The following is a 17,182-nucleotide window of genomic DNA, read 5'->3' as shown; positions in this document are numbered from 1 at the left end:
AGACTATTAAAAAGACTATTGTTCAAGCAACTTAAAGAAGTCCAGACGCTTTTCTTTGCAAGCTCCTTTGACTACGATGACCTGGATGACTGAGAACCTTCACAGACTATTGTTCTTTAATACAGTGTACTTACATTAGATTTGTTTAGGACTACCCATAATATAAAATCTTTATTTTAACTTTACAGTACTGTATGCCTTTTATCCTTTTGGTTCAGTGTCCAGGAGTGGATGCACAGTTTGGGTTTAGGGAGACTGAAACATTTGTGTAGTCACATACTGTACTGGAGCCCTCGAGGTGCTCATCCACTCCTCTTAGTGCAATCCTCTTGTTGTCACTCAGTCAGACAAACATCGCCTCCACTTAGAGAGGTAGGTGACTTAAAGAAACAGGAAGTGTTTTGGTGAGGCTGAAAAAGTCTCGCAAGGTCACGTTGTTAATAAAGCCTCTGAAACGTGCCTCTGGACGGATATCCAGTGTAATTCCAGCGGGGGTTAGCTGATGATTAACCCACGTTGATGCCTAGACCCACTTGCAGTTTATCACCTTTATGATTTACAAAGGCACCCATAATCAGTGTGGCTGGGAGAGGAGTCAGGCGCTTCTCCAACACACCTCCTATTATGCACCGGCTGTTTATCATACCTGGATACACACACAGAAACAAAAGACTCATGCATTGTGCTTTCATAATAGTTAACATCGCGCATGACTCAAAGTTACATCAGGAAGGAAATTTACCTCGAAAGACCATATTAGCCTCTGGGAGCTCCATCTGATACCCAAAGGATGTTGTGGTCTCCTGTGTCCTGGTACTGGCTTCAAACTCCACCCCTACTTGTATCTGCAAAGCACAAACATACATTAATGATATGCCACTAAGGTAAATGGTGTTTACGCTTATGGGTGGCACTGGCTGTACCTGTTTGTTGGCTCTGTGATAGTAGCTTGCATGGGCACCTCCTTTGCCAGCATTCAATGTTGCCACCCAGTTTGGTCCTGCATGAAGAGACAGAACACCCACCCACCACCCCCACTGTGGCTAAATCAAAGCTCAACAAAGGAGAGATGATACCAGCTCTGTTAAAATATGATATGCGAGGCAGATTCATGAGTAAAAACAACATCTCACTTGAGTACTGTCCAGCCAGAGTAAGGATGCCTCCTTCTTCTGCTCGTCCCCGATGGTAGACCAGCTCTCCTCCTAACACCAGCCCAGAAGACACGCTCTGCAGGAAATGCGCCACCAGGATAACTGTCCAGGAAAAACACACAGCAAGATAACAGAAAAATCATCAAGGGGCACATCAGTGAAAAATACCAGAAAAAGTGTTAAATTATTTTCTTCTCATGTTGCGGGATAACAAAGAAAAGCCAACATCCACCCATCCATCTATTTCCTGCCACTCTTTCAGGTCCATGTGCAGCTTTCCTTTCTTTTTTCTTTTTTTTTTTTGTTGCCTGTCCCGTTTGGCTCTTTTGCCATCAGAATTATTGTCTAAAGGCGAAGAAAGATGCCCAACGGATTTACTTTACAAAATGGACCATCCCAGCCTTGCCGTAATGGTCTATTTGATTCACCTTTTATTGTTTATTTTATTTTATTTTCACTTGCTGAATACGGGACAGACTTGATTGGGGGAAAGAAAGGGGAGAAAGAAGGAGGGAAAGAAAAACAGCTGAGAAGAGGGACGGGGAAAAAGGGCAAAAAACAAAAACCAACAGAATAAACAGAAAAAAAACCACATATATCGATCACCTGGATCACCTGTTGAGAAAGAAAGAAGAAAACAAGCAGAAGAAAACGAGCGTAATAGAATAAACAACATCACAATGATATATGGGAATATGACAGTAAATACTAAATATTAAACATTATTGTGCAGCACGTACGATTGACAGCGCACAGTGTGCTTAGAGGTAGGAGCAAAAAAAGGTGTAGTTTGTGTGTGTGATCAGCTGTGTGTACACCTGTGAGTATGAGCGCGTTTGTTTTTAAAAGGTTCCTTCATGTAATGATCTGCTAGAGGGTGTGGGGGGGGCACTGCCCCGTCCTCCAGGGCATGAAGCAGGTATGGAGGAGATCAAAACTCCAGACATCCAGAGGCCCCCAGAACACAAGAGACCAAGATATGGTCAGCTTGTGCAGCTTTCTACGTAGAGATGCCCAGACCTGCTTCTCCACACCACCTCCCCCACCTCTTATGTGGATACACTAAGTGATCCCAAGCAAGCTGGGACATGTCCCAATAGGACACGTCTGCAACACCTCACCTAGGAGGTGCCCTGGAGGCATCCTTTCAGATGCCTGAACCACCCTAACTGGCTCTTTTTAATGTGGAGGAGTAACTACCCTCCTGAATGACTAAGCTTCTCAGGGTGAATCGAGAAGCTGTTTGGAGGAAGCACTTCCACTGCTCCACTCTTCCTTTAGTCACCTATGACAGCTTCACTTTCATGCTCATGTCTCTCTTTTCCACAACACACTGGTGTAGCGTTCACATCACTGCAACCTCCACGCCAAGTTGTTTATCAATTTGTCACTCCACTCTCCTCTCACTCGTGAAGGGGATGCCGAGATACTTAAAACCCTCCACTTGAGGCAACGACTCATTCCCAACTCAAAGTGGGCACACATCTGTTTTCTGGCTGAGAACCATGGCCTCAGACATATAGGAGCTAATTCTCATCCAACCGCTTCACACTCAGCTGCAAACTGCCCAAGGGCAAGCTGGAGGCCACCGCCTGAAATCAATGACATGATCTGCAAAGCAGAGATAAACCTCTGAGACCTGCCAACCCTCAAACTTCCACCCCATGGCTGCTCATAGAAATTCTCGCATATTGCCAATAATCCAGACTAAGCTCTCACTACAGATGTACAAGAACTGGGGCAGCCTGTGACCAGAGGTGGAGTGTTTTTTGCTTAAGTAATGGAGCAGACTGGTCACGCACACATCTATGTGCATGCACACAGCAAGTGCAGCAAGTTTACATTAATAAAGTATAACTGAGCAAAAGTGATAAAATGTCAGACTGAATTTAGGAACATAAGTCATCTGTCTGACCATGTCCATCAGTTCCTTTAGCTTTCGCCTCCTGGGATGTATTTTCTCTTTTTCATGCTTAACCTGTAGGACTGTGCTCTATCTAACTTTGATGCCATGTCTCTCCCTTATTTATTCTCTGGTGAATTTGAATTCTTCTGCTATTCACAGAGTTACCGTCAGAGTTACAAACGTATCTGACAGCTCAGGCGGAGTGCAGGATTCAAATATTCCACCGTGTAAACTTGAAATCTGTGTTACAGCTGACCTGTCTATGTATTGAAGTTAGAATATAACAATGTCAACTGCCATTGTTTATTTATTTTTTCTTGTACACCATGTAATGCTACAATATTATTAAAGTCAGTATTATATACTGAAAAATTCAGACATTAATCTAAGACACTGCTGATCTTTGAGTCCTATTATTGGTAGCCATTTTCAACTACAACATCCAGATTAACCGAATCAACTTTTTGGGGTTTCCTTACCTGGATGATTGAGCATGCATCAAGACATATTAACGGTAGCATTTTGTCAGACAATATTACATCTGAGAGAAGAAGAAAAACACACTACATGAAAGTGATCTCTGGCACTGCAGAGCTGTATGAATGCACTCGCGTTCATTGCGGACCATTTTGCATATTTTGACGAAAAATGTTGAACACTGCAAATCCATCGGCTCACTTTAAAAAGTATCTCTAATGGCAGCATGGATGTTGTATTGTGACTCCCAGCAGGCTCTGGAAGGAAATCTAAATACATATTTAATGAAAGTAAGGGCACAAATAACTGTGTCCATGGACCAGATTTCCTAACACTGCATTACAACAAAGTCCTCTTTTAGGGTTAAGAAACTACTGTCAGGATTTAATGAGAGTAGCCACAGTGTCGGTTTTGTAGCTGAAAGGTGGGGACACAGCAGGTAATTTGGTCGCTGATCTTTTGGCAAATGTATTATAGAGGTTACAACACAAAATGCTGGGAAAATATTTAAACAAATCAAACAAATGTGATTTACTAAGGTTTGCTCTTATAAAGTTATGCCGACAATGGCCTGTCAGTCTTTTATGGCTACAGGGTAAAAAAAATTGTTATTTGGTGTAGGATTTGTGAAAGTTGTAGTTATGTAGTTTCTTCTTTTCTAAAAACGTCTCTCTAACTATCTATGAGTCCTACAGTATATACTGAAAATGTCCATCCAAATTCAGCTATTGATGTGAAAATCATGTGTAATATTGACTTTAATAAGCTGCTATACTCTGCAGAAAAAGTAAGAAAAAAGAGCACAGCAACAATATCTTTATTAAAAAAAGATTGAGATCAGTTTGTTGTTTCTTCTACACATCGTACAGGTCAGCTGTTCCACACAGATCTGATGTTTGTAAGGTGGAATAGTTTGTAATGATGCAGCTTTCCTATGGATAAATCCTGCATTCCACCTGAGTCTCAGTCCTCAGGACCTCATACAGCTCACAGCAGTTTCCTAACAGACTAGTGCACCCTTGTAGAAGGCATATTCCTTCTTCTTCAACCTCCTCTCAAGCATCTAAACTGCCCTCCCTCAACAGGTGTTCTCATTTTTCAAACATTAATTAGTGCGGGTAATTATAGAAAGGCTCTGACTGACTCTTTGTGTATAAATTAGCTCTCTGGGACCCTGGCAAAGACCTTTGCAGGTAGGGTGAGGGCTATGATCCCCCTGAAGCTGAAACACACCCTCTGCCAGGTCCACATTAGAAAGAGGGGAACTATCACTCCAGTGTAGAGCACTGTCTCCAACTTTCCATAGATCAGACCCTGATGGTTAATCCTCTGCTCATTTTTCCACCTGCCATTTCTCACCTGACTCTCTGAGGATGTCTGGGTTGGCCACCGTCACAGCAGCAGTAAAATCGTTCCCTCTGTACTCAGTTTCAAATTGCCACGTTACAAACTGGGACTGCTGGGTCTAAAACACATTGAGCAGTTCAAAAAATGTTACTCTACCGATAAAGTTTATAACAGAAAACAGAACAGGTATCCTTTCATGGAGCATTATACATTACAAACAGAGAAAGTAAAGACAAATATTCTGAAGAAAGATGTCAAAGGTGTCAAGATTTGTAATAGCTGTAGGAGGGAACTGAATGAATGAATGAATGCCATGTTATGATCACACCTGAAACACTGTTCTGGCTCGCACGCGCTCAGTGAGATGCAGCAGAGCGTGGGCGTTCAGACTACCTGAGGAGTCCATCTCCCCGATCAACGCTGGAGCATCCTGAGATTTGACAAAGGAACAGAATGCGAGTTGTGAACACAAAAAGGCAGCAGCTCCCTCGCAGTTACCATTAAATTTTTTTATTATGAAGATAGCTTTGTGATGACTCACGCCTGACCTTGTCTTTGCTATAGTCGTCACTTTGCAGGTGCTCCACGTGAAATCGATAATACGACGGACTTACAGCGCTGAGGTGGAGCGTATGGCTGACCTGAAAACATTCCTTGGTTAATAATTATCACCTTTAAATGCTACAAACTGTTTGCATCTAAATTAAAGTGAATGGGAAAAAAATCACCTTGAAGAAGCTGCTCAGGGTTTTATTCAGTATCATCTTAACACCCTCAATCTGTTGAGGAAACACATCTGAAGAGGAAAAAACCAATCATGTCAAGAAACATTTAGATAATAGAATTTGTATTTCTGTAGCTGTTCACAGCTAGTAACAGAATTTAGAAACATAAGGATTGCTTTATTTAGCCTCAAAGGATTATGAGTAGCTAGAACCACACATTATACAAGGAAACATGGAGTTTTATCCATGGTTTTATCTTGTTTTTTTAAAATAACTTTAAAATAACTTGGGTTAACCTTGCTGCTTTAGAAGTGCAATAGAAGTAAAATTGAAATTGACATTTAACCTTACAGGAAAACAGTTGCAACTCTAATGAAAGAAGCGTCTTTTTTGCCTCACTTTAAGCATGGTGAGCACTCCTCACTTCTCCTATGTTAACCAGTGATACCTTTGCAGCTCCTGTGCAATGAGTGAAAGCTGCCTGGGTTGGGAAGGCGGCCATCCCTCCTCTCCCAGCGCGGTGGACTATCCCAGTGAGCAGGGTGTGCGTCCCAGCGGGAAGGAGGTGGGTCTGTGGAGAAAGGCCAGTTCTGATGGCCCGGACTGGAAGACAAAGCCAGAACGCTGCCCATGTGGGTGCAACACTCCCTACAAGACACAAAGACAAGATTTATTTCTCATAACCTGCTAAAAAAGAAAAACTCTGTTGTGCAAGGATACAACAGGGGAAGAGGACTAACCTCTTCTTAAGTGCATTTATGGGGAAAAAAAATGATGTTTATTATTTTTATTTAGTCAGCTTTGGGGGTTTTTTTGGTTGTTTTTTTTTAGAAAACCTCAATATCAGAATTACAAATTGCATCAACATTAACAGCACAAACCTACATTTTAAATGTATGAGAGCTTTGTATTGTTATGTCTCATCATACTGGTTTCCAAGGATTTTAAAACCAGGTCTGCATGGCTCTGCACGTCATGCATGCTGTTCTGAGGTTTATATGAGCAGGTGCCGCAGATCCGTCGGCTAGTATGACCTTAGCATCGGTAAAAACAGACATGTATGTGTGCTAACTGTTCTACTACCTACTTCCGATTTGATCGAAAGACCTTAAAATCCCGAGCGGAAATGAGAACCGCACATCAGGAAAACTGTCAGGCGGATTTTCCCTTAATTTCTTTACAAACACCAACTTGAGATGCAAAGCCAACTGATGCTGAGCTTCACTAATGCTGCAAATAGCTGCCTCGTGTGCCACCCCACAAATGCGTCCCTCTGAAACCACGGCGGGAACCCTGCACATTTGAAAACTGCACACTTTTACACCTTACTGTATAAAACTGGCACTTCTGTGGCCGCGTTATTAAAGTTGCAGCTATTGACTATTGGCTCCCGTTCAGCCAATTATTATTATTGTATTGATTTGATGTTTTGAGGGGAGCCTTTTGTTTCTAGTCGGACTATTTTATCTGCGACGCCGCTTCTAACGCAAGCTGCTACAGGTGAGCTCGGCTTTCACGTACTGCGGAGCTCGAGTTGGAGAAGGTCATCAGCTTTTCCAACAGCAGCGGTACTAACAGCGTCTCGCTCGCGCCTGTCTCAGGCAACAAAAACAAACAAAAAGCTTAAACATGGTTCCAAAACCACAATATTGACCCGTGAAGAAGACTGAAGGTGGCCGCTGTCACCCGCACACGCGGCTCATCCCTTTCAGGGACAGATTTTGGGGACAAGTTTTCACAGAGCTGAGTTTTTGGGAAGCAGCTTTGTTTGCGCTTTACCCTGGATATGTCTCCTTCGCGGGCAGTATTAATGGTGGGAGAAGGGAACTTCTCCTTTTCGGCCTCTGCCTGTCAGTTGTACTCCGAATCAGAGACCACCGTAACGGCCACTTGCCTGCAGCATCAGGAGGAGGCACTGCGGCACGAAGGCGCAGCTGATAACATCCAGACCATCAAGGACTCTGGTACGGCTTTTTACCAGCTGTAATAACTGCTGCTATTTTGAGTTTTATGGAGTTGTGCCCCCCTTCTTTCTTTCTTTCTTTCTTTCTTTCTTTCTTTCTTGCATACTATCTTTCTTTCTTTCTTGCATACTATCTTTCTTTCTTTCTTTCTTTCTTTCTTTCTTTCTTTCTTTCTTTCTTTGCATGCTATCTTTAACACTGTTTGTTCTTTCAGGAGGGACTGTGCTGTTTGAGGTGGATTGCACAAAGCTGGGGGAATGCGCCTCTCTGCAGGGCCATCTGTTTGACCGTGTGGTATTCAACTTCCCTCACTGTGGGCGAAAGAGTGGGGTTAAAAAGAACAGAGAACTTCTCAGAAACTTCTTCCTCAGGTAGGACTGCATCATGCCATGATCACAACATCATCACATGCATCACTTGCATTCATTTCTATCTATGCAAGAAGCCTAAAAGAGGTTTTTGATGCCTCAAGCTCATCATTATTGGGGCTTAAAAGGTTGTATGTGTTTTTCAGTTTGTTTTTATAACAGTTTATGTCCCTTTTTATGTGACATGTACTGGAATAATTGCAATTTATTGCCTCAATATAATTGATGTTATCACTTAATCTTGCTTCTTGTGTCTACTTAAGGTGTTTTAGGCAACTAATGACCAGGTTATGAAAGCTTCTACAGGATGCTCAGACCCTTCTAGCTGTTATTTGATCGAATAGTTACTGATTTAAATAAAAATGTAAACAGTTTTAATGGCACAATGAACGGAGAGAACCACCTGAAATAATAAAGCTTGTTTCTCTGTGGTAAGGCCTTGTTACCTTGGGGAAAAGGGCAGATTTGTTGAGAAAATAGCCTTTTACCCCCACTGTCACTATCAAAAGGTCAGTTTTTCTTTCTGGTTTTCTGATTTCTGTGGCAGTCTCAGCAGGAGGTGCACCGGCCTGTCAGGAGACTGGGAGTCTCGCACTTCATTAATTTTTTTTTTTCTGGCTTGGCACTGTGATCTCAAAATGATATCATCATTTAACCTTGTTTATTGTGCCTACTGCAACATGTTTTTAAATTAAAAATTGGAACTGTTTATATCGGACAGTGAATGGTCGTGCTTGAAATTCTTTTTATTTATTTAGTTTAATTCTGCAGAAAACATAAAATAATAAAGCCTGTGGTGACAGGTTAATTTATTTTGCTACCTTGGAAAAAAAGGCAGATTTATTGAGAAAACTGCTTTTCCCTCAATGCCAGTATCAAAATCTGATTATCTGCTATCCGGTTTTCTTATCTGGTTCTCACTGAGTCTCACTAGCAGCACTGAAGCATGCCCGCCTGTGAGGTCGCTTGGTGTCTAGCACTTTATTAAAGTTTTTCCTTGCTTAATTGTTTCTTTTGATCTCTAATAAATAAAGAGGAAATAAACTTTTTTTTCTTGCGATCACTAAATAACAAACCTGCTATCGTGAGAAATTGAGCTGTGTTATTGCAGGGTAACTGAATAATAATATTTGCTTCTTTGGTTATTAGAAAATAATCCTTTATGTCAAAGTCAAAGTCAACTTTATTTGTCAATTCTGCAACATGTACAGGACATACAGAGAATAGAAATTTCGTTACTCTCAAACCCTAGATGAAATAGCAAATGAACATTTAAATATAAGAGAGTGATTAAAAAATGCAAATAAAATAATTAAAAAGTAAAAATTTAAATAAATAAATACAATACAAATTAACAAGAAAGCTATGCAATATACAATATACAATATTCAGGTAAGGGTAAATGACATTGAGTGTAAACCAGGCAGAGTAGTGCAAATAGGCAAATAGTGCAAATGGAGATTTAGTAATGTACGGTAAGAGATAGTATAACAACAAAGTCATGTACGTATCATACATGTATTGACATTTTAAAATGTGAATTTGTTGTTCTTCCAGTTGTGTTCAAGTGTTGGCTGAAAGCGGGGAGGTTCACGTCTCCTTGTGCAGCGGACAAGGAGGAACACCAGCGGACCAGCCGAAGCGAGAGTGGCACAACAGCTGGCAGGCGGTTGCCATGGCAGCGGAGGCAGATCTAATTCTGAGTGCCATCCACCCTTTTGAAAGTGATAAGCACCAGAGCTACAAGTGCACTGGATACAGGTAAGGAGTAAAGGTGAGTCTATGTATAGAAGCAACCCAGCTGTATCTCTTTGTTTGTTTTCCTTGTATGTTTGCATGCCTGGCACTAATGATGATATCGCTGCTGAACAGGAGCCAGGATAAAGGCTTTCATGTGGAGAAAGCTTTGGTCCACATGTTTACTCGCAGCATCCCCTACACTCCTGCTCATTTGCTGAAGGTGGAGGAGGTCGTTGAAGGAGAGAAAGTGCAGTACGAAATACCAGCAGAGCTCAGTGATTACATATTCAGGTACAGTAACACAGTGGCTACCCGGGTGTTTGCACCACCAACACACACACATAAATCACATAAATATAATTACAACCTCTTTTCTTTCATCAGGAGATTTCTCTACTCACATTCTGTCCACCCTGTCAAGTTGGTGCAAGATTTTCTTCTCGAAGGTCTGGCGAAGAAATGGCCGGTCTCCATGATGACAGAGACCATCCCCTTCCTCCTCACAGCAAAACAGCTGCAGACACACTGCTGTGGCATCGATGGCGCACAATGCTACTGGATCCACCTGCTTCAGAAAGACCTCACCTCTGACACTGATACCTCTGCAGACAAAGAAAATGATCCGAGACCCACAGAAACTCTGCTGCCCACATGTCTTGCCTCAAATAAAGGAGATAGGGTGAGAATCAAAGGAGTTGAGAGCTTCAGGTCAGCATGCTCTCTTGACATTGATCCTGAAGGGGAAAGTGGTATGCACATGCTACGTCCATCATTGCTCCCTCAGATGGAAGAGCTTCTAGCTAAAAAAGAGGCGATAATTAACGCCGATGGTCATGGTGACTGTGAGGGGAGTGATGAAAGTGAAGGAAATGAGAAGGATGAGTCCTGTGGGAGCTGTAATGGTGTTACCAGCTTGTTATATGGAATTAGTGGTGTGGTTTTCAGAAATGTACCCATCGGCCTCTGGGCTATGCCTGCCTTTCACGAGCTCCTCATCCAAGGTGTTTTTCCTTCAGAAAGTGAGCCGGGTAAATTGCTCGGAGAAAAGCTGGAAACGCTACTTGCTCCTTTTGGCGTCTCCATAGTAACAGAGCAGGGAGGTCTGCGTCTGAAAGCGCAGCCGGTGGGTTTGGTTGGTAAGGTGTTTGCAAGCGATGTAAGTGACAACAACAATCATGTCCGCATCACTGCGTCTCTAAATTTGGACCTACTCGCCGTGCTCCTGTTCTCGCTCCCTGACTGGAGGCTGCTTTGGTCACATGACCCACGTTTCTTAAAACAATTTTCATCCCACCCATCGCCGGGGACTCAGTTTCATGCTTTTTGCCTGTATCCCGAACCTTTCACCTTTGACATCAGCTTCTGGACTGGGCCTACGTGGGAGGAGAAGAATTTCCACGCGGTGGTCCGAGAGGCTAGTTGTGGGACCGTGGAGCAAGTTAAACTCATTGACAGGTTCTCACATCCTGATCTGAGCCAGACCAGTTACTGCTACAGACTCATCTACCACTCACACACACATGCTCTGTCACACACACGAGCACTCCAGTTTCACAAACACTTGGAGACTCTACTTTCCTCTCGATTACAAGTCACCATCAGGTAGCCATCACTTGAAACTCAGAGAAGAACGGCGATTTACACTCTTACCTTTAAGAGGCATTATCTGTTTATATCTGCATAGAAAATGATAAATGTGTAATCTGCAGCTAAACAGTGTTTACAGTTGTTGAGGTGTTGTTTGCTCTATTGTGTCTACATTGTGATTGTAATTCTGTGTATATGTTTGTGCTTCAAGGAAACAATAAATCTGTTATTTAATGTAAATTTTTGGCCTCTGGAGTTACTGTAAAAGAGTAAAAGACACATATGGTGCACCACATGGCAACATCGTGACACTGACATAAAGTAAACAATTCTCAATAAGAACAGACTGAGATTAGTTAGTGGTCACATTACACACACGTTGTAAAGATGTAAAAAAAATAAAATAAATTCCTTTATCTAACTGTGTCACAAAAGAATAAACACTTACCACAGTACTCTGCAAAAGTCTTCAGCCACCCATAATTTCTTTATATTTTGTGTCCAGGGAGTCAGACTTTCTTGCAGTTTTAAAATAGTCTTGTTTTCTTTCTGACTTCATTCAAACATAAAAAAAGAAACTTAATAAGTGTTGTATCTACACATAATAGACAACCTAACAAAAAACTTTTAAATTGTACCTTTAGGCACTTTGTTACTAGCAGCCTTTTATGAAAGCACATAATGTGTTGCCATTCCTTTAGTTGAAACATGATGTTGATGTTATGGAGTGATGAATCCAAATTAAAAAAATGTTTTAACTCAAATTTTAATCATATGTACGGAGGATGTCCGGAGAGATGTACGAGAGCCTCTCTCATTGTTAGGGCTGCGTTTCACCTAGTGGTGTTGTTAAAACTGGAGAAATAATAAACACAGAAAAAGTACCATCAGATTCTGGCTCACCATGCAATGCTTTCTGGAAAGTTTCTGATTGCCAACAGCTTTATTTTTAGCATGTCAATGATAACAAAAACACTGCTAATGCAGTGAAACCATGGCTCGATAGAAAGACTCACAATGTAACACTATCATTCACTGATTGGTCTCCCCAATGCCTCAAACTTTTTGAAGCTTTGAAGACATGACATGACAAGAAAGTTTACCTAAAAGCGTTCAGGCTATGTTAAAAAATAAAGGTGGTCACACATGTGGGGCAGCAAATGCAAAGATTATATACATTTCACTAGAGCAGGTTCTATGAGTCACGGTACTTTCAGCAAGGAAAATGTGATGAAAATTATTACTTGTGAGATTTTTTAAGATGTTTTAAAAAAAAATGTAACTTTACTTTGCAGCAACACAGATCAAATCCAAGGGAAGAGTTGCGGAGAAAAGATTAAATAGAGACAATATCATAAGATCTGAAAATTAACAAAGGTTTTTAACAGTTGAAACAAAGCCCAGTTTGGTGATTTTTGCCAAAAATTCAGAGGTCAAAATGTAATTTTTGTAATTCCTGCTGGTTTCATTGAAAGTTTAGTCTGTGAACTGACCTAAAACTGGAACTAAAAAATTATCTTAGGTCTAATTTTCAGTAAGCACTGATGCATGTTTTATTGCCTTTACAGAGTGCTGAGTTCGCGTTTATCTGAACTTCTTTGATTGACCTTCCCCCCACACACATTTCCTTATTTTATTTAAACGTTTTTATTTATTTATTTTTAATAACAAATACGTTTAAATAAATAAAAGTAATCTAAAGCGAACTGAAACTTTACTGAATCGCAGTAAAGAGTACTTGTAACTTAAGCGCTTAATTGAACTGTATGATTAGAGCTGTCAATAACCGGACACAGCCGAAAATGAACGAATCGCGACTCGGGAGCAGTACCGTCGGTAAACATGGCGGCCAAGGCGCTTCGGCAGCGAACCAGGCGAGGCAGCAGACAAGATGCAAACAACGTGAACGTCCCCGCCGAAACTCGGGCACCCAAAGAAGAGAAAGTCACCGATGACAGCAAAATCGCAGAGACTCGGCAAGAGTGAGTATGAATCCAGAGGAGACACAAGGTGCATGAGGAGGTGTGACTGACAGCCTGAGCAGGGGAAGCTAGCTAAGCTAGCTACTTTGATACCTTAGTAAGTTTTGACTGTAACGACACGATAACAACGCCTGGTAATGACCATTGAACAAACTACACCAGTGTGTATTTACATTAATATGAACCACGGTGGCTGTTTAGCTGTGTGTCCACCGTACTAACTAAGTTGCGTTGTTTATGTTTTAGCGGAGCAGTAAATCGCAGTGGTCAGCTCCATTCATTCTGTTAGTGTCAGATATGTGGTAACTGGCTGTGGTGCCAGTTGTGGCGTGGGTAAACTCGTGCTCTGGACCGACACAAACACTTGTTTGAGACGATTGGGTGGTGTTGTTGTTGTTGGGGAAAGTGACAATTTGTAAGGTGACGTGTCATAAAATACGTAACGTGAGGGTCAGGGCTGAGCTGCAGCTGAGCCAACTATAATCTGACTAATCTGATGATGGGCCCGAACAAAGGAAACACTGCAACACATAAGCAACACTGTGAACGCAAATCACACGTTTGTATTAGTGTGACAGTTCTCTTTACACGAGAAGTTATTATAACTGTTAGACAATAAAGATATAAGTATTTCCCAACCGATAGAAAGTGCACATTATTTATATATTTTACAAGATGACGGTGTGATCGGCTGTGATGTGTGGTTCGGAGTCAGATCTGGAGGTGGCAGAGTTGAAATGATAACATTTTAACTGGGAGTGATCATAATTGACAGAAATGAGAATATCTGCTCAGACCAGAATCATATGTATACACTGCTCAGAAAAAATGTAACTAACACTTAGAAAAAAAACATCAAATCGCAATGGGAAAAAATCTAGCTGGGTATCTATGCTCAGATGGACTGGATAATGCGTTAGGAATGAAATGATACCACATTGTTTGATGGAAGACACCCAGAAGTGATAAAATGATGAGACAGGATAGTTGCTGCTGCTGAAATTCCATTGCAGCAACTCAAAATGCCACTTAGGAGTTTGTATGGTCCTATGTGGTGCTAATAAGATGTGGGATGGTGTCCTGGGGGATGTCCTTGAGCTGGACCAGGGCATCACTGAGCTGTCTAAGGTGCAACCTGGTGGAGTCGGATGACCAAAACACAATGTCCCGTTTTGGTCAGGCTAAAACAAAGCCAGTCATTGATATCAATTCCTTCATCCTTCAGAGGACGTTGGGTTCTCAGGCCACCCTCGTGAAGTCTGTTTTAGATTTTTTGGTCAGAGATATTCACACCTGTGGCATGCTGGAGGTTATTTTGTAGTTCTGATAGTGCTCATCCTGTTGCTCTTTGCACAAAGGAGCAGATACCGGTAATACTCATGGGTTAAGGACCTTGTGCAGCCCTGTTCAGTTATCCTAGAGTAGCTGCCTGTCTCCTGGAATCTTTCCCATGCTCTTGAAACTGTCCTGGGAAACACAAAAAGCCTTCTGGCAATGCCACATATTGATGTGCATCCTGGAGCAGTTGGACTACCTGTGCAACCTCTGTAGGGCCCAGGTATTGCCTCATGATACCAGTAGTGACACTGACCCTGGCCAAATGCAAAACTAGTGAAAAAACAGTCAGAAAACATGACTAAGGAAAATGTCAGCGGCCTCCACCATGTAAAACATTCCTGTTATAGGCAAGTCTCATTGTTGTCCCTCAGTGGACCCGTTATTAATGTCATTAACAGAAAAGCAGCCCTCTCTGTTATTTAACTCACCAATATTTGATTAGCTATTGTAAAAAAATAAAATAAAAAATACAGAGAAATATGGAACTATATAAATTTTTGTGTGAAAAAAGTTTGTTGATGCTGATATTTCTTATACTAAAATAAATATCACACTGGCTCTCTTTTTGTTGTTAATAACTCACAAAAAAACCATTGGTTTAAATAATTTATCAGATACTTTTAAAATACAAAATCCAGAGGCAGGATGGAATGAAAACTGGAATAAATTTGGAGAAAATATTTAAGTGTTTTGTAAAAGTGAACAGAAATGTGAGCTGGAAATACACAACAATTTGATACCACACATGCACATTTTGGGATTATCTGTGTTATCTTAATTGGTATTTTATTAAAAGCAGGCACACGAGTGTAGTAAAGCAGTTAAACTGGTATGTGATAAAACACCCACTCAGTGCTCACATAAATGTTTATATTATTTAAGATATAGACAATTTATTTTTTATTTGTGTAAAGGGAACGTTCTGATTTATATTAGCATAAGTATATACATATGCATTGAATGAATGTTCATATTAATCTTTTTTTTTGTAATAGGTCAATAAGTCGTGGGGGGCAGGTATGGGCTCCAGAAGGTTCGACTGCATTTAAATGCCTGCTCTCTGCACGCTTCTGTGCAGCTTTGCTCAGCAACATCTCCGACTGCGATGAGACGTTTAACTACTGGGAGCCTGTGAGTACTGATCTCTGCTGTGGGGCATTTGAAAGTGCCATAGTGTAGGGCTGTTTGATATAACGATATATATCGAATGACGATATAAAAACATCTATCGTTTCCTATTAAGCTATCGTTTGTTTTGTGGTGTCGTAAAATAAACCGTTTACAGCGATGTTTTTTCATTGTTTTGATGGTCACTGTAGTGGCTATATTAATTTCTTAAAGTTCTCTCTTTCTCTTACCACACTATGGACGAACAAGCGTCTGTTTTTACCTGTTGTCTTTAGCAACAATGATGGTAAAACCACCGCGTGGCTTGTTTGTTTTCCTCGTAAACCTTTCACAATAAAGCTCAAGATCCTGTTGAGACTTTTCAAAATAAACTGAATCACGTGAAAGAGTATGCAGAGAGTTTACGGATGAGAAGCAAACACTTCACGCAAGTTGAGTTGCCAGAGATTTACAGAATTTACAGAAAATGTTACATTTTTGTGATTTATATCGTTGTCAGAGCGATAAATGTGTTATATCGGGATATGAGATTTTGGTCATATCGCACAGCCCTACCATAGTGTGTTGTGTGACAGTTTTTCTAATGCCTGCTTCAGAATCATTTAGTAGCATCTCTCTCTTGTTCCAATGGATTATGTTTGTCTTTTATTCCTGTGTTCTGACAGATGCACTACTTGCTCTACGGCACAGGAATGCAAACATGGGAATACTCTCCACTGTATGCCATCCGGTCCTATGCTTACTTATGGTTACATGCACTTCCTGCTTGCTTGCACGCCCATGTTCTACAGACAAACAAGGTAAGTATCGCAAGCTCGGATTTTGCCATGTGTTGACGTTCCTGTATTTTATAATAGGGATGCACCGATTCTGAAATTCTATGCTGATCCTAACACCACAGTGAATGCATTCTGTGTAAAATCTAACAAGCTCATCATCAGTATACTTTTTCTTTTTAAAATTGAAAACTATATTTACCTGCAGGACATGCTACTTCTATTAGAAGAAGCTTTAAACTAAAATCTGGATAGACTAAAAAGTTCAATATTCCTCCACGGGGCATCTAAAGTTTAAAATACATGAATTCACACATGCGTGCACACACAGGTGTGTGTAACGTTATAGTGGGACATGTGCAGTAGTTTCAGGCTTGTGTTATGACTGTGTTGCAGGTGTTGGTGTTCTACTTTGTGCGATGTGTCTTAGCATTCTCCTGCTGTGTCTGTGAGCTCTATTTCTACAAGTGAGTTTACCCACCTCTTAAATGCAAGGCATGTTAGCACTTTGGTGTTCACATTTTGGGATCATTTTGTCTAGAATCATCTGTTACAAAGCAATTTTCCTGCAGCGTTTTTTTCTGATTAAGATATGTTACTAAAGTTAAGCATTTTTATTTTGTGTGTGTGTGTGTGTGTGTGTGTGTGTGTGTGTGTGTGTGTGTGTGTGTGTGTGTGTGTGTGTGTGTG

General features: G+C 41.1%; 3 protein-coding genes across 4 annotated transcripts in view; 2 read left to right on the top strand and 1 right to left on the bottom strand.

Moving 5' to 3' along the window:
• Positions 1-61: 61 nt before the first annotated feature.
• On the bottom strand, positions 62-6,955 carry LOC102207050 (mitochondrial import receptor subunit TOM40B). The gene is made up of 10 exons (XM_005735370.2): positions 6,697-6,955; positions 6,058-6,257; positions 5,613-5,680; positions 5,433-5,525; positions 5,213-5,314; positions 4,897-5,002; positions 1,134-1,256; positions 924-1,000; positions 743-845; positions 62-646 (listed from the first exon to the last, which is right to left on the bottom strand). The coding sequence occupies exons 2-10, from the start codon at positions 6,239-6,241 to the stop codon at positions 507-509; spliced, it is 996 nt and encodes a 331-aa protein (XP_005735427.1). The 5' UTR covers positions 6,242-6,257; positions 6,697-6,955; the 3' UTR covers positions 62-506.
• Positions 6,956-7,085: 130 nt separating this feature from the next.
• On the top strand, positions 7,086-11,488 carry fdxacb1 (ferredoxin-fold anticodon binding domain containing 1). The gene is made up of 5 exons (XM_005735368.1): positions 7,086-7,573; positions 7,788-7,944; positions 9,499-9,702; positions 9,814-9,972; positions 10,066-11,488. The coding sequence occupies exons 1-5, from the start codon at positions 7,396-7,398 to the stop codon at positions 11,285-11,287; spliced, it is 1,920 nt and encodes a 639-aa protein (XP_005735425.1). The 5' UTR covers positions 7,086-7,395; the 3' UTR covers positions 11,288-11,488.
• Positions 11,489-13,081: 1,593 nt separating this feature from the next.
• alg9 (ALG9 alpha-1,2-mannosyltransferase) overlaps positions 13,082-17,182 on the top strand; it is an 8,033-nt gene continuing 3,932 nt past the window's right edge. Inside the window, exons 1-4 of one of the 2 annotated variants that reach the window (XM_005735369.1) lie at positions 13,082-13,250; positions 15,584-15,719; positions 16,382-16,516; positions 16,889-16,959. In XM_005735369.1, the coding sequence (XP_005735426.1) occupies positions 13,111-13,250; positions 15,584-15,719; positions 16,382-16,516; positions 16,889-16,959 (482 nt within the window). In that variant the 5' untranslated portion in view covers positions 13,082-13,110. Of the gene's footprint in view, positions 13,251-15,583; positions 15,720-16,381; positions 16,517-16,888; positions 16,960-17,182 lie in introns of those variants that run through there. The other variant, XM_013911420.1, reaches the window with a different exon arrangement.

The sequence above is a fragment of the Pundamilia nyererei genome, unplaced genomic scaffold (genome assembly GCF_000239375.1).
Source record: "Pundamilia nyererei isolate P.nyererei 1_Seehausen unplaced genomic scaffold, PunNye1.0 scaffold00064, whole genome shotgun sequence".
Classification (NCBI taxonomy): domain Eukaryota; kingdom Metazoa; phylum Chordata; class Actinopteri; order Cichliformes; family Cichlidae; genus Pundamilia; species Pundamilia nyererei.
This window is presented reverse-complemented; position numbering and strand designations above follow the sequence as displayed.

Bases quoted from the DNA above. Each gene is read 5' to 3' on its own strand.
- LOC102207050 (XM_005735370.2), bottom strand. From the start codon at position 6,241: ATGGGCAGCGTTCTGGCTTTGTCTTCCAGTCCGGGCCATCAGAACTGG. The intron at 5,681-6,057 runs GTATCACTGGTT...TTTCCTCTTCAG, and splicing joins ATTGCACAGGAGCTGCAAAG to ATGTGTTTCCTCAACAGATT. The intron at 846-923 runs GTACAGCCAGTG...TGTGCTTTGCAG, and splicing joins ATCACAGAGCCAACAAACAG to ATACAAGTAGGGGTGGAGTT.
- fdxacb1 (XM_005735368.1), top strand. From the start codon at position 7,396: ATGTCTCCTTCGCGGGCAGTATTAATGGTGGGAGAAGGGAACTTCTCC. The intron at 7,945-9,498 runs GTAGGACTGCAT...TTGTTCTTCCAG, and splicing joins CTCAGAAACTTCTTCCTCAG to TTGTGTTCAAGTGTTGGCTG. The intron at 9,973-10,065 runs GTACAGTAACAC...TTCTTTCATCAG, and splicing joins CTCAGTGATTACATATTCAG to GAGATTTCTCTACTCACATT.